This window comes from Apis florea, unplaced genomic scaffold, assembly GCF_048593485.1.
Source record: "Apis florea isolate Af1SG1 unplaced genomic scaffold, ASM4859348v1 contig_3367_pilon, whole genome shotgun sequence".
In the NCBI taxonomy this organism is placed as follows: Eukaryota; Metazoa; Arthropoda; class Insecta; order Hymenoptera; family Apidae; genus Apis; species Apis florea.
In genome coordinates, this window is record NW_028256746.1 from 2,468,446 (window position 1) to 2,486,045 (window position 17,600).

The 17,600-nt window shown below is 18.9% G+C and overlaps 4 protein-coding genes across 10 annotated transcripts; 1 reads left to right on the plus strand and 3 right to left on the minus strand.

The window, feature by feature from the left end:
• Window positions 1-2,408: 2,408 nt before the first annotated feature.
• LOC100865708 (uncharacterized) lies at window positions 2,409-8,431 on the minus strand. Of its 4 annotated transcripts, XM_031917667.2 has the most exons (11): window positions 7,746-8,431; window positions 7,231-7,375; window positions 6,902-7,021; window positions 6,427-6,626; window positions 5,930-6,139; window positions 4,375-4,540; window positions 4,165-4,234; window positions 3,694-3,853; window positions 3,417-3,554; window positions 3,198-3,311; window positions 2,409-3,060 (listed from the first exon to the last, which is right to left on the minus strand). In XM_031917667.2, the coding sequence occupies exons 1-11, from the start codon at window positions 7,817-7,819 to the stop codon at window positions 2,838-2,840; spliced, it is 1,620 nt and encodes a 539-aa protein (XP_031773527.2). In that variant the 5' UTR covers window positions 7,820-8,431; the 3' UTR covers window positions 2,409-2,837. The 4 variants fall into 4 exon arrangements, with proteins under 4 accessions (XP_031773527.2, XP_031773528.2, XP_031773529.2 ...); XM_031917668.2 differs by lacking the exon at window positions 6,902-7,021; XM_031917669.2 differs by lacking the exon at window positions 5,930-6,139.
• LOC116414704 (HIG1 domain family member 1B-like) lies at window positions 8,424-11,844 on the minus strand. 4 transcript variants are annotated; one of them, XM_086911907.1, is made up of 3 exons: window positions 11,644-11,844; window positions 9,148-9,290; window positions 8,424-8,931 (listed from the first exon to the last, which is right to left on the minus strand). In XM_086911907.1, the coding sequence occupies exons 2-3, from the start codon at window positions 9,281-9,283 to the stop codon at window positions 8,747-8,749; spliced, it is 321 nt and encodes a 106-aa protein (XP_086768033.1). In that variant the 5' UTR covers window positions 9,284-9,290; window positions 11,644-11,844; the 3' UTR covers window positions 8,424-8,746. The 4 variants fall into 4 exon arrangements, with proteins under 4 accessions (XP_086768033.1, XP_086768032.1, XP_031773531.2 ...); XM_086911906.1 differs by lacking the exon at window positions 11,644-11,844 and adding an exon at window positions 10,695-11,260; XM_031917671.2 differs by lacking the exon at window positions 11,644-11,844 and adding an exon at window positions 10,635-10,885.
• Window positions 11,818-15,907, plus strand: Sec3 (exocyst complex component Sec3). The gene is made up of 11 exons (XM_003695433.4): window positions 11,818-12,267; window positions 12,433-12,587; window positions 12,658-12,885; window positions 13,183-13,419; window positions 13,554-13,794; window positions 13,902-14,119; window positions 14,210-14,400; window positions 14,478-14,845; window positions 14,918-15,063; window positions 15,152-15,346; window positions 15,426-15,907. Exons 1-11 carry the CDS (start codon window positions 11,820-11,822, stop codon window positions 15,576-15,578), a joined length of 2,580 nt encoding a protein of 859 aa, XP_003695481.4. The 5' UTR covers window positions 11,818-11,819; the 3' UTR covers window positions 15,579-15,907.
• A 44-nt stretch (window positions 15,908-15,951) lies between these two features.
• Window positions 15,952-16,838, minus strand: COX7B (Cytochrome c oxidase subunit 7B). Its single transcript, XM_003695434.3, has 3 exons — window positions 16,667-16,838; window positions 16,213-16,382; window positions 15,952-16,117 (listed from the first exon to the last, which is right to left on the minus strand). Exons 1-3 carry the CDS (start codon window positions 16,710-16,712, stop codon window positions 16,049-16,051), a joined length of 285 nt encoding a protein of 94 aa, XP_003695482.1. The 5' UTR covers window positions 16,713-16,838; the 3' UTR covers window positions 15,952-16,048.
• Window positions 16,839-17,600: the final 762 nt, after the last annotated feature.

Sequence of the window (17,600 nt, forward strand, 5' to 3'; positions counted from 1 at the left end):
ATTATATATGTATTATTATTATATATATAATAAATTATTGTATATGTATATATAAAAAAATTATAAATAAATTATTACACAAAATTGGTTATGGATATTTTTATTGTACAGATATGTGTAAATACAATGTAATATAATTTGCATTATTGCAATATTTAGTATATAATATTTGTATATATGTAATATTTATATTTTTAATTATGAATTATTTTAATTCATTTTAAAATGTATTAATTGTTTAGTTTAAATTATCTAGGATAAAATTCTTAAAGCTAAATATGATTTTAATATAATTATAGTGAACTATATTAAACACAAAATAATTCTGAAAATACCTAAATATATAGTTTTTTCATGTGTTCACATTGCATAAAGTCTATTAAAAATAGTTTTGTTTCTGCAAATAAAATAACATATATATGAGAAAAATTGCATGGAACTTGAAATCTTAATTGTGAAATAGAGTAACTTCATTAATATATAACGTTATTTTTTATATTATATTTGCATATGTAGCAAATATCTTATGCATTAATACAACAAAATCCATACCAGATTAACAAATCTCATATAATAAAATACATTTATTATTTTAAGGATAGATTTTACTAACATTTATTGCACACAACCTTCTATTTAATTCATTTCTATGTAATTTAAAAAAATGAAAGATATTTTACTTTTCATTTTCTATTTCATATTAATATTTTGTAATATGAATTTATTGGATGGAAGAATTCAAAGAAATAAATTTGGCATTTTATATTATTGACTAATAGTTATTTCACAATACATCCCATACATAAGTTTGAATATATAGAAATCTACCTAATTGCATTTGAGAGAATGTCTTTCATATTGAAATATCAAATTACAATAATTATCTAATTGAAGAATTAATTTATCTTATTTTTCTGCATATGTATCAATACTCAAAATATAGTTAAAATAGATTATTTTATCCCTCCTAATTTCTCCAAGTCAAAAAGCTATAAAAATAGCCCTAATGTTTCAACCACAGCCCATCTCTTATTAATTTTTATTAAATTTTCTCAAAGGCAGGATTATTTTAAATTAAGCTATGAAAATATTTTTGTACAATTTATTTAATTATAGCATATATAAAGTTTTATTTTTTGTTTTTTTATTATATATTTTTGTTAATTTATCATTAAAAATCCTATTTTGGTTATGGCCTATCATATGTAATAATTACCTTGGAATTGCATTTTAGATATGCAATTTATATTTTATATCTATTATATGTTGTAAAATGACTTAGAACATATAAAACTAATAATTTTTCAAATATATGTCACATAATTAAATTTTTTATATTTTAAATTACCTCAAATATCTTATAATACTGAATAGTGAATATTAGTTGTAATGCTAAGAACTAGATCCTTTGGCAATTTATGATTTTTATAAAGAATTTAGAATTTAACTATTAGAATGGTAAAAATTTTATGATCTTAAGAATTTTATATTATAATATAATATAGATTATAAAGACTTCTAAATTATTTTTTATATTTGTTTGTTAAAATTTGAATTTAATATCCTTTTATTTCTTATATATTATTTTAACAATATAATATAATATAATATAAAATAATATAATGTAATATAAATGAAATATAATATAAATTTTATTAATAAATAATAAAAATTTTTTTCTATTCTTATAAATTGAGAATTTAGAAGTTAATTTTTTAATTTTTAGTTAGATTAATTAAGTTAATCTATTATTGCAATTATTGCAAAAAAGAATATATGAATTATAATTAGCAATATATAAATTATATTATATTAAAAATTATATTATATTAAAAATTATATTATATTAAAAATTATATTAAAATATATTTTTTTAATTTATATTTAATTCTTTAAAAGTTCAATACTTAATTTTTTAAAAATAAAATATTTATTTAATGAAATCAATCAATGTAATATATTATAAAAATTTTTAAATAAAATTAATATTATAATAAATATTTATATTTATAATAAAAATTTATAATATTATATTAAAATAATATTATAAAATATTTTATTTATGGAATTAATTACTATTATTACAAATATTAAATAAATTTATTATATTTGAATTGAAATTATTAGAAATTTTATTCATATTTTCAAAGAAGTTGATTTATAATTTTGTATTTAAATATAATCAAATAATTTAATATTAAAAATTTTTTTAAATTATCTTTTGAATATTTCGAAATTTGGTCATATTTGGAAATTTTGATTTATACATATATTAAAATGCACAAGATATGTCAAAAATGGAAGCATTATGATTTTTCCAAATTGATAATATATAATACTAGAATGATAATTATATACTTTTTTAAATTATTAAAAACATATATATCTAAATAAATTTTTGAACACTCTTTTATATATTCTTTTATCTTATTTTCTATCTTGTAGATAATTTGCTATTTATTCTTGGTATATAATGAATATAATGAACATAAAACAATTATTAAAATGTAACAAAATAAAACAAAATTAACAAAATAAATATTTATGCAATTATGTAAAAAATATATATAATAATGAATGAATTTAATGAATGAATTTGAATCTAATTATAATATGAAATTAACAATAATTGTTTATCAATTAATATTATTATTAGAAATTTTAAAAAATTAAAAAATAAATATTTTGATTAAATAATTTTAAACTATAAATTATTTATAACTATAAATCTGTATAATTTATATGAAAATATTAAATAAAAAAAATAACTTATACAAAACTGAAATATACTTAAATTAACAAACATAAAAATTGACAAAAAAACAGTTACACATATTTCATTTACCACGACTTTCTGTGTTCGAAACATTTCTTTGAGAATAAATAGATCCTTGAGTTAATTCCCTCAATGGGCCTTTTCTCAATTCTGGATTAGATCCTTTGGCAACATAACGATTTCCAAAAAGCAAACTTGCATCATGTCCATTAGCTACTGTTTTATTATATATTTCTTTACTTAATAAATTCGGATCTGGTCCTGACCACGGTGCATAATCAGGTCTAAAAAATTTAAAATAATTTTATTTGTTATTTATTTAAATCATATAATAATTATAATCATATAAAAAATATAAATTTATAAATTAATAAATTATAATTTATTAATTATTAATATTAAAAAAAAATATTTAACTTACAAAAGTAAATCATTATTAGCTCCTTTTGGTAAATCAGGATTTGGTCCAACCGATTTTGTCAAATATGGAGATTTATATTCATTGTCTTCTGTTGTACTGGTTCCTCGAGAAACTCTAAAAATATTATTGAACATTATACTTTTATAATGAATATTAAATATAATTATTTTGAAAAAAAGAATTATAAATATGACAAAATATAATAGAATTTCGCCTTACTTTGGTATTTCTATTTTATTTTTAGATCGTTTAGATTTTTCCGAATCTGCATCCTTAACTATTTTTTTAATTGGTGATACAGTTAATTTTACAGCTTCAGTTATTGGTGGACTGTCTTTTCTTTCATCACTTTTACTACTGTAATATTATATATTTTTATTTAAATAAAAAATTTACATGAAGCATAAAACAATTGAAATATTGTTTAATTAAAAAAAGTTTAAATCTCCATTATATAAATAAAAAATATGAATTTTTTTACTTAAATATGTATCACCTTTGACTACTTGATGTACATAAAGGTCTTGTAGCTTCTTCTGTAACCATGATGTCTAATATGTGTATTGCTCTTTCTTCATCATAATCAACGCTATCCATAGCAAGCATTATCACTCTTTCTGGTACTGATTTATACTTTTCCACTAATCGCATTTTCACTAATAAATCATAATTTAGAAAAATTAAAATATTGATATTAGTAGTTTAATTCTTTGTGATCCGAATCATACTTGATGTTTTATCCTAGATTTATATTTGTAATATTTGTAATTACTTTCAAAATTTAATTCATAATTTAATTATATTCTCATGTTTTATATCCAATAACTTATCAATATTGATATATTTCTATAAAAGTAAATTATGTATATAAAAAAAATATTAACAATAAAATAAGATTTTCACATGGAACTACAAAGAATTAAAATATTGATATTATTAATATTATTAAAATATTAAATATATCTACTTTTATTTTTTTCTTCTAAACTTTTCATACGTGGTGGTGGGGTAGGTGCAGTTTGTTGTTCCTTTTTTATCTATAATATTATAAAATATTTATAAAATATAAATATATAATTATACATTTAAAAAAAATATATAATATACAATTATAAAAAAATATTTATTTTTGATATAATGTACAATATTAAATACATAAAAAGATTTAATACATTACTTGTTCTTCTTCTTTTTTTCGTAATGATTTAGGAGCTATAGGATTTCGTTTTTCATAACCCAAATCAATTAATTTTTCAGATGCTTTTTGAACATTGTTATCACTTTGTTCCAAAATATCAAGCAACATAGTTTCTTCTACTTTTGGAAATACATTTTTCAGGTACCTGCAATGTAGTATTTTAGTATATAATATTTATTAAAACTATTTTGTAATACATATAATATAATATAAATATAATGTAATAAATATAAACACAGTCTACAATATAGAATGAATATTGTGAAAATTTACTTATAAATTAAAAAATAATAATAAAAATGATTATTAAAGAAAAATATACACATTAAAATAATATCCATTTAGTGATTAATAATTAAAAATTGCATAAATTATAACAATTGTATGCACATGTAATTGACAATTTGATAATTTAAATAAAAATATTATTTCAAATTTATTAAAATTAATATGAGTAAATTGATTCTAAAAAATAAAATTATATATTTTAACTACAATCTCAAATATAATATTTCAAATTATAATGTAACGTGCACATATTATCATGCTTTAAACCACATTTTTGTTGAATAAATGAAATTTATAATACTATATCAATATTTTTTTTCATTTTGTTTGGTAATATTTGAATATTTAAATAATTGAAATTTATATATTTTTCTTAATTTACATATATATTGAATATTTTTAAGAAACTCATTTATTATTATGAAATTTTTATTATAACAAACAAATAACATAAAAAAAAATGAATTTTTATTATAATTATTAAAAAGTAAACAAAAAATGCATTGATGATATGAAACCAACCTATCTATGATTTGTGTAAATTTTACACTATCCAACATGTGGTGTATTGTAAACCAGGAAGAAACTGAAATGAAAAATGAATTCGAAATAACACTATATATAAAAAAATTAAATATAAAAATAAATTAAATATAAATTATAATAAAAAAAAATAGAACATACAAATGATTCAATAATTAAAAAAAAAATTACTAAAAAATTATTGGTTTTTTAAATTCTTTCATTCTTTAAGAAACTACTCAAAATACAGATTTGTCTACTACATAGGATGTAAATTTTTGCAACATATTACTATCATTACTTAGTCAAACATTTTGCATTCTCACATTGATTAATTGCAATATTATCAGTTATAAAATTATACTTAATAAATTTTAACACATTGCAGATAAATAAATTTATAATTTCTAATTCTAATTTTTACTTATTAATAAATTATGTGATATAGGATAAAAATTGAATTTGATTATAAGTAAGAAATATTTGATTGTATAAATAGTCTGCAATATGTACTAACACATGCTATCACTACACAGCACCGTATATAGTTATGTACAGAAAATGTACAGAAAATACATCAGATATTCAAAATAAACTAATATAATATTAATGTATAATGTTTTATTTTGCTATCTGATATATTTCTTTGCAACTATCACAAGATACAATATCAACATCTAGCATCCATATCTGATGAAATTTAAATTATTAATATAGGAAAAACCTAAGTTTCATTTTTGGGGAGTTAGGGGCTGGCCGAGCCCCACGAGGTGGACTCAATGTTAAAGCTGCATGTATAGCATGTGGTGGTAATCGCCATCTTGGTATTGCATAGTTAGAATGCACTCCCACAGGTGTGCAAGGTCCTGGCGCACAAAGAGGATTCTTTTCCACTTGTAAAGCGCTGACAACCAAAGCTGCTCTGTTATGGTATCTGAAAGATATCAGCTACCATCTTAGCACTCTAATTGTTATAGTGCTAATGAAACTCAATGAAAAAAACTAATATCAATACATATCAGAAATATAACTAAATATACCAAACCACATATACCAAAAATGTGTATATTAATATAATTTAAAGGATATAAAATTTAAGGATATAAAAATTTATATTAATGGAAGTAAAAGAAGTTAACCAAAATTTTTGTTAACAATGATATATGATAATATAAATATTTAAATGTATTTATACATATATATATTTATATATTTACTTACTTTTTTAAAAGAAGTCGGATATGAGTATCAGAAACTGTTGGAAACATTGCATTGATTTTAGCAACTTGCAATTCAGAATCTGAATTCTGTGTTAAACATGTTTCCATATTTTTTATTGGTGTTGAAGATCCCAATGTCATATCTCCAAGTCTATTTGTCATTGCACTAACCGATTTTAGAGATAATGGAGTTTTCAGATCCTACATAAATTATTTTCTTTAAATATTGTTAAATATTTCATATTCAATATTAAAATATATAAAATAATGTATTTAATAAATAGATAATAATAAAGTTTAACATAAAAGTTTCATATAAAATAATATTGTTCATATCATTAATTACTTATTTTTATATTGATAATTTATAATATAAGAATAATTAATTGATCAAAATTTAAATTGATTTAATTATTATCAAAATATCAAAATATTAAATAATATATAATAATGCATATAAATTACAAGTTACCTACCTGCAAATTAGGGGGTAAAAATGCAAGTTGTGGATTATGATAAGGAGACGGTGTAGGATAGATTTGCGGAGCTCTATGAGCTCCTGCATAACCTAAATGTCCACCTCCGTTTCCTCCAGTCTATTTTGTTGTACATATTATATTTTATCCAAATGCAGCATGTGCATATGATAAGAATACATATATTGGCAGTGCAATTAAAATTTTAACACATGCATGAGTGTAATTTTAAAATACTCATATTTTTTCACATATAAAAACATATATGTTCATTATATGATGATTTAACAAATCTGACATTTAATATATAATAGAAATTATCTACTAACCTGCATAGGTATATCTTGGGAAGTAATAGTTGTAGCAGAACTCAGTGCCATTGAATTTTGAGATTGTATATACTGAGAATACTGCCAATATCTTACTCTTGGATCTTCCCATGTTGTTGTACGATTAAAATGATTTATAAAATATCTGTAAATATTTTATATGTATTTATATATTAATATTATATATTAACTAATAATTAAATAATTATGTTATTATATTATTTATCATATAATTTTCATCAATTCAATCATATAATTATTATATTATCATAATTGTTTTGTAATTATTAATATATTATTATATCGTAATAAAGCAAAAAATATTAATGAAGAATAATTATATAATAACATTCTTTTTATTAATTTATTATTATTTAACAAACAATTAAATAACGAAACAGATCATGATAATTGCGTAATATTAGATATTTAATAAATAAATAATTTCATTAACATTTGTTTTTTCTAACATCAAGTAATAAAATAATATAAATTTTTATAATAAATGTACGTACGGACGACCACTTCGAATATCATATCTGCATTCCCAACCAGGTGGTAATTGACTTCTGTCACTTTCTTCAGCCATCTTTACGTATTTTGATAACTTGAAGTGAATTCTTCCGCACCTAATATTGCGTGTTCATTATAGTTAGAATTGATTTTAATAATATAAGAATACAAACAAATCAATCAAAATTGATTATTATATATAATATTATATTATACAATATTATAACATACTCTACCAAACATTAAACATAAAAATTTGATATATTATTAATTCTAAATATATTTATATGTTAAAAATATATTATTTGATTAATATTGAATAATATTGTTAAATATTTCATACTCAATATTAAAATATATAAAATAACATATTCAATAAATAGATAATAGTAAAGTTTAACATAAAAGTTTCATATAAAATAATATTGTTTATATCATTAATTACTTATAAAATTTATTCTATATTATATATTTAGGTAATATTTAATAATATTTTAATATAAAATAATATAATATAATATACAATTAAATGCTTTTAATTCAATAAGATTAATTTAAATAATTTTCACTCTTTAAACATATATATATATAATAACATTCATTTTATATATAAAATATGAAATATTAATTTAAACAAATAGAGTTATTTTATAAAATACATAATTTAAATTAAATTATAATTTTTTATATTGATTTATTTTATTAGATTTTATTAATTCTAATACATCATTTACATTTTATTTAAAGAACAATAAATTATACAACAAAATATTCCTTTAATAGAAATATTTTAAAAAATATCAAATTATTATTTCATATAATTACATAACATTTTTTTACATTGAATATAATAAAAATTACACAGATTGTTTAAGTTTGATATTTATTACATGTTTTTTGGATATTTTAATAAATAATAAATATATATTGCAATTTGTTCTTTAAAAATAATTAAATTTCTAATATTAAATGTCTATTTGTTTTTAATATCACATAATGAATATCATTCCTTTTTTTTCTTCTGTATAAAATCATTATACATGCTATATATCATTCCTAGACCTATAATACTAAGTGCTGTAGCCTGAGCTGCAACTCTTAGCTGTACTAAATATATAGAAGGATTTACTGTTTTTGTTTTCCATTTATATATACCTATTCCACATACAACAGATAAACCTGTTAAACCTATAAAAAAAATCTTATTTATTTTCATAAAATAATATTAAAATTGAAAAATTTATTTAGATTATTTATATTTTAATTATATTATAGTGAAAAATAAAATAATTATTATTAAAAAATATTGATATTTGTTATTTTTAATATATATTTTTTTTATATTCTTAATTTATTAATGGTATAAATAAATATACAACAACGAAATAGTAATTAAAAACATACCAGCTACAGCAAATGGAGATCGTTTTACTAGTGCATATAATTTTTCTGTTATAGATTTTTCATTCTCTAGTGTTTGTCTAAGAGCTTCTTCTGGAATTTCTACTGATTTTGTATGTTTCCAAATATTTTCATCCATTGTTCACCTATATAATATTATTTATAAATTTAATAAAAAAGGTATAATGCATATATATATATATATATTGTGTTATTATATATGTATAAATATATATAATGTTTTTATAAAATGATATTAGTAAAATGATTTTGAGAATAAGATTTTTAAAACATATATTTACATGTTTATTTACATGTACATATAATATTATTAAATAGTTATTAATTAATATAAATTTATATAATAACTTATAATATAAATATATATACACAATAAGATATATATAGTATATATAATATAATAAAAAATAAAACATAATAAATTAATAAAAAATAATAGTACATATAATATGTTTAATAAAAAAATAAAAAATTATTAAAAATTATTTATATTACATATTTATATTCATTCAATTAAATATTTTATTTCAAATTTAAAAAATTTTTTTTAAAAACATTAATAATGTATAGTTATAATAATTCTTTTAATGATAATTTTGCATTTTGTCATTTAATATTGCATCATGTTTTATATATAAATTTTATATTGAATATAATTTTTTAAATTTCTATTACAAAACGTTCTATTATTATAAAATATACATATTCATTCGCCTATACGTATACATACATTTATATGAAATGGAATAGACGAAGATGATAATAGATAGAGCAGTTTATCTTTATCGGTTTATATTTATAGATATATATATATATCTATATCTTTTTCAATTGTTTTTAATTTAATAAATAAATTTTGATGAATTTTTGAACTATTTTTGAGCAATTTTTGTTTTAGTCACTAATTCTTTGAATATATAATGAATATATTAACATCCTGTACATTCATATATATATATATTATATATAATTTTTTTTCCATTAATATTTAATATAGCACATATAAACCAAATACTATGATGATATTTAATATGATTCATAATAAGAATTTTATTTCATAATAATTTTAAATTAATATTTACTTTGTACTGATAATACAATCCATATTGATATTTGAAGATATATAATTATAAAATGATTTATATTATATATATATATATATATATATATATATATATATATATATATATATATATATATCAATTATTCAATTTTTAAAGAATGAGAAACAATTTTAATATAAAATCATTTTGATAGATATATCATTATATTTTACATAAAAATTAAATTCATTTAGTTATAATAAGTTATGATTATTATATTTTATAGTTTTTATAAAAAATAATATTTATCAAATATATAAATTTCATCTTAAATTTATTACTTATTTATACATGAAATAAAGATTTTACCTTTATTATTTAAAAATACATTCACAAATAATTTATAAGATATATAAATTTCCTCACCGTTCTATGTCTTATGACTGTCATGACGCAACTACACTTATTTCATGTATGAATACTCACCGGACTGTGAATTTCTCTATTTCTTTTATATGTGTTAAACATATTACACATATTAAACACAGAACTTTGTTTAATGGATTTTATAAATTTTTTAAAATATTATAAAATTTAATATACAAACATTACATATAATGCGCTATCTTAAATAAAGTATTTACATAGATACATTATAAATATATTATAAGATCACTAATAAAATTTTGATTGACAATAATTATATAATGATTAATTTTTATTATATTAATATTTATAATTTTTTTAATTTTTTTGGTAATTATTTATTTTGATAATTTATTTAATAAAATATTTTTTAATTAAAAAATAATTTTTTAATTAAAAGCGAATTTGTATTTTACAAATTAATTTAATGTTTAAAGAGATTTTTACACGAGATTTTACATATCTTTATAATTTTCATGATTTTATATATTATTATATATTTATATATTAGATAATTAATTATAAAGTTTTAAAATTATTTGTAATTTTTGTAAAAATTGTTTTATTAAAAACTTAAGTTCAATGATGTAAAATATAACAATATTATATGCATTAATATTATATATATATACAAATTCAAATTTATATATAATAATCCTAATATATTTATAAATTTGTCTTTATTTTTCGTTTAATCATTTTATACTTATGTTATATTAAAATTATTATATATTTTTTATTAATTAACAATAAAATAAAGATCACATGTTAAAATTTCTTTATATATATAGATTTATATAAGTATATATTCATATAAGTTACTCATATAGCTATATAATACTTATATAGTAAAACAAGAATTCGTCAAACAGATTTTATTTTACAGGATTTTAACAAGTTAAATAAACTGTGATTAATGTTATGATTTGAAATAAAATTATATTTTCCTATAAATTTATGATAACTTATAAAATTAAGAATTATGTATCTAAAATTAAAGTATACTAACCTGTTAACTATCATATTATGAAAGTATTTAAAAAATATTAAAATTATAATTTTACAAAATTGTTCATAATTTATTATTAAGATTTAGTTTAAAATTAGTAAATTTACATATATTGTTATTATTTTAAAGTAACATCTTTTATATTCTATACAGAACATAAAATTTTAATTATAATTATGGCTGCAATAAGACATACATTACAAAGAGAAGTATTCACACCTAGCGATGAAAAATTATTAAGTATATGTTATGTAAGCAAAGCATATAAAAAAAAAAAGATGAGTTTTTTGTGTTTAACTACAACTACAGATTCACCAACATCTTTAGTTTTATATCAAGTAAAAAAAAATGATAAAAATGTATTCAAGAAAAAACAATCTTGGTCTTTAAGCGATATTCAAATTGTGGATGGTGTAAAAAATGATTCTATGGATATAGAATTACATATTGATAAAGTATATAAATGGTCAGTGACAACAGCACAAGAACGAAGAACATTTATAAGCAATTTATATACTTATTCATGTAATTTAGCTCAAAGACCACAATTTAGAAATATTCCCAAAGAATGGCTCATAGATCCTAGTTCATTAAAAGAAAGTGATAGTATCACTTTCACACCAGGTAAAAATAATATTTTTCTTCTTTAATATTATAAATATTATTTTATATATAATTGTAAAAAATGAAAATTTGTGTTTGTAACACAAATAAATAATAAATTGATTACAAAATATGTATGTATTATATATATAATAATTTTAATTAATTTAAAATTATAATTTTTAGAATTATTAACATCCCCTATTTCATCTGATTATCAACCTATTACTGAAAAAGAAGCTGCTGATTTAGAACAAATGATGGAAGATTGTGAATATGCAGTCTCTAATGCTGAACTTTTTATGGAAACTCTTTCTAAAGATCTTTCAATTCTTGATGGGGTAAAATTATAGTTTTAATAATCCATTATATAAAATTTTTATTCAAAATATTTTTTATTAATGAATATAGGAAAATGTACAATCAGTTTTGGCATCAGAAGCTTGTGTAACTCAATTAATGAATAGTATAGAAATAGCAATAACTGAAGCTTCTGTTGTTGAAGCTCGTCTGGCTGCTTATGATGAAGCACTTGGTAGGATTAGAGAAGTTATGGCACGTGTAGGTCAAAAAAATCAAGCTATTCATACAGCTAATAGTAATGCACGACTTTTATTAGATCAATTGAACACAGTCATTGTAAGTAATTTTCATAAAATATATAATTTAATTATTTTATTCTAAAAAATTAATTAATATATAATAGTTATATTAATTTTACATTAAAAAATACAATTTACTATATATATATAATATATATGATATATATATACAATCGTCATTTTACATATATATTAAAATAATGTATATTTTTTATAATAACATATTTTATTATATATATATATAGTAAATATATTTTTTAATTTTATATGTATTCTAAAATTCTAATTTTATAATAATTTTAATTCTAATTTTTTTATAAAATAATTTTATAAGTCACAATTAGATATTTCATCAACTCATCAACATATTTTGAGTGAAGCTGAGCTTCCAGGAGAAAAAGACGTACTTAGCCAAGCAGGTGCTGCTCTTTTAAAAGCAATAACAGCTCCTCTACCACCAGGACTTGATAAATTAAGTGCAGTAACAGAACAAAAGAGACGACTTGACAAACTTAGAATAAAATTTTCTGTGATTGTAGCTAGACATCTAAATAATCTTTTTATACATTTGGTATATATATATATTTATATGATAATAAAAATTCAATTATTATATATGAATAATAGATTAAAATATCAATATATAATAAAATATCAATAATAGTAGATTAAGATATCAATAATATTAAATTAGTGTCTTTATAGGGCAATGATATTGGAGATATGTCAACATCAATGACTGATTTAATTCTTCCAACACATCAAGCAGTTCATTATGAACTTGAACCATATACAGAATTAATGCAATTATTAAGAGCATTAGATTATAAAGCTTTTGTACAATTAACTAAAGTTTATACAGATACAATGAGTAAACTATATAAAAGGGATTTGAAAAGATTTTTTGAGGAAGCAAGAAATAAACTTATTTGTAAACGTTTTCAAAGTATATATTATATTTTTCTCTCTTCTATTATTATTATTATTCTATTATTATTTTATATTTTTATATTATAATATTATAAATACTAATTTTTAAAATACTTTTTTAAGCAAATACATCAAAATCTAGTGGTCAAAAAGTAGAAGATTTATTGAATCCTGCACCTATTTGTTTATTAAGTGGCGAAATATGGGCACCTGTAGGAGAAGGAAATCTTTTAGATTCAGTTCTTGATTGTATGCTTTCTCAAATGCAACCAGTTTGTCTTGCAGAACAAGCTTTTTGCATTTCTTTTCTACAATTAGATTCTGTTCTTTCCCCATCAAAAGTATGTAAATTATTTTACTAAAAACTTATATAAATTAATTATATCTTAAAATTAATTATCTACTTGTGTTTTTTTATCTAAATATGTTAGAGTAGTGAAATGGAAGAAACAGATAATGTTAGCAATGGAGCTGCAAGTCCAGGATCAGTGACTTCTACAGCAAGTAAAAAATTAGAAAGACAAGTAAATGAAGAAGTACGTGCAACAATGGCAGCTATATTTCCATCACTGGAAAGTGAATTAAATAATTTTATTGCCTTTTTGGATAAAATAGATAGTTTGTAAGTTTTTACAAATTTTGATTTTAAAATTTTTTTTAAATTTATTCAAAGAAAATAACTAATGAAAAAAATTTCAGTTGGTGTATGTATGTCTTAGTACGTTTATCACAACATGTTATGTCAGCACAAGATATTGGTTCATTTTTATCTATGACATTTGCTTCTGCTTTAATTCAAGTTAAAAGAGCTTTTGATAAATTCATGCAAACACAATTACAATCAATTCTTTGTGATACTAAAGTTAATCGTAGAAATAAATGTGGTATATTACCATATGTAGAAAATTTTGAATCATTTGCACGAACAGCAGAAAAAATTTTTAAAAATTCAGATAGAAAAGTTGATCTTGAGAAATGGTATACTAAATTAGTAAGTACAATGTTTGATGCTATTGTTATCCATAGCAGAGAACATCATAAAACTCCACAAGAAGTTATTAAAATGGGTGAGGTTAAATATATATTAATTTTATTTTTTAATTATTCAGTAATTAAATATTGTATTGTATTATTTTCAGAAAATTTTCATCATTTATACGATCTTTTATCACAATTAAAAATATCTGTTCTTGATCACGAACGAAAGGAAGCTAAACAAAAATATCAGGATGCTTTACGAGCATATGTTACACAATATTTTGGAAGACCTTTAGAAAAACTTAATGTCTCTAATTTACATTTTTTTAATTTATTTTACATTTTTACATTTATAATTTCTTTTTATCATTATAATGTATAACATGTATTTACAGTTATTTTTTGAAGGCGTGCAAGCAAAAGTTGGTGCTGGAGTTAAAGAATCTGAAGTTAGTTATCAAATGGCCTTTAGTAAACAAGAACTTAGACGTGTTGTAAAAGAATATCCTGCCCGAGAAGTTAAAAAAGGTTTAGAAAATTTATATAGAAAAGTTGAAAAACATTTGTGTGAAGAAGAAAATTTATTACAAGTAATTTTAAAATATATATCTGTTATTAATATTTTTCTTTTTCTGTATTTAATTATTTATTATATATTTATTTATTTAGGTCGTTTGGCGTGAAATGCAAGGTGAATTTATTGCACAATATATTTACATAGAAGAATTAATTCAAAGATGCTATCCAGATAGTATGGTAACTCTTGAATTTACCATACAAGATATTTTAGAATTTTTTTCAGAAATAGCCCGATCTCACTAAAAAATTTGATAATTTAAAAATTGTGAAATAAACAATTATATTTATATATTAGATTTAAATAATATATTAACAGAATAATAATTTTGTCTATAAATAAAAATGTAAATATTTAATTTTTATATTTTAACTTTGTTAAGTTTGAATCTTTTTGATAAATAAGGACATAATGAATTTATTTATTTAATGAAATTTAATTCAAATATTTTATGTATTTTATTTCTTAATAATTTTTCAATATTTTTCAAAATGCATTAAAACAATTTTAAATCATATAATTTTAAATACAAAAATGTAAACAAAATAAAATATATATTTTAAATCACAGAAAATATTTCCTTTTTTCTTTATATATATATAATACAAAAATTAAATATACTATAAATAGAAATATTTTATTATTTTTTACAATAAAATAATTATACAATAATTATATTTGCTATATGTACTATAATACTATATTTGAATTCATTTTATTCAGAATCTTTATTTTTTGGAGTTGGTGGAAGAAAGTTAAGCCAAAGTACTCCACTTATTCTACCCTAAAAATTAAAATATGAATATTTTAAATATTTTAAAAATAAAATATATAAACAAATATATTAATCAAATTTAAAAAATTTGTATTAATACATACATATGCTATAGTTGCAACAAGTATAACAACACCAGCTACAAATTGTATATTATATTTAGTTCGAGTTTTAGCATTTGCTTCTTTCCATGAGCCACATGGTACAAGTACTTCATCCATAGATGGTGGTTTAACATTATCAGGAACTTGATTACCATGATAAGATCGCATACCTTTAATATTAAAAAATTATTTTATTTTATTTTAAAATAACTTATATAAGTAAAAATGTTTTTTGTAAAATTATAATTTTAATTGAAAATATTAATAAATTGAATCAAATAATAAAAAAAAAATAAAATAAATATAAATTAAACTTTATAATTATTGTTGTACTATATATTATTTATTTATTATCAAACAATATCAAATGAAAGAAACTAATATATATTATATATTTCAAATTATTTAAAATATTATAAATACTATATGTTATATAATAATATTATTAACTTACTACTTCTTGCGTTTCGAGTAATTGATTGGAAAAGATGTCGTAACATTTTTATTCTTTATTATTTAACTTTTAATATTTAATACGTAGATCTTCGGACAGTATCAAAGAAAAAGTTGATAAAATAGAACGTTCAATACTTATAATCGTGCATGCGATTGTTATTAATATATATAATAGCTAGATAGAAAAATCACTTGATAATTCTGTTTCATAGAATCATAAACAAAGAACAAAATAGATGTAACATTTAATGCATTTTTTTGTCCCTTATTTCGATAAAATATTAGGATTCCTTTTCAATTTTATATTGGACGATTTGATTCAAATTGCAATATTGATAATAATTAGAATTGAAAATAAATTTCAATATAAAATTACAAATAAGAAATAAAAAATATTTTATTATATGATTATATTTACATAAATTAATTATATTATAATTATTATATTATAATACATTATAATGAGATTTTAATGTCTTTATTTTTTACATTAAAAATTAATATATATTATTATTTAAAAAGAAAACAAAAATATATTTAATGACATCCTATATTATACATTAAGAACTTCAAAGACAGGATAAGGTAAACTAAGAATTGAAAATCATTCAGCATCATTCTTAAAATTTTTAATCCTCAAAAGATGATGTTGATGGTGATCAATTCTTATTTTATCTTTATTCTTCTCTTACTATCTTTATTTTATAATTTCATTTATGATATTTTAGACGTTTTAAATATATAGCATTTTTTTACTCATTTCTTGTCTATTTGGTCTCCTTATCTATATTTTTGCAGAATCCTCAAGAAACACTTACGATATATTATTATATAATATAGTAATAGAAAATTGACAAAAAAAAAAATAAAAATACTTACGATTCCCATATATTTTTATTTTTTATCAAATATTCAATTTAATTTTTGCTTTA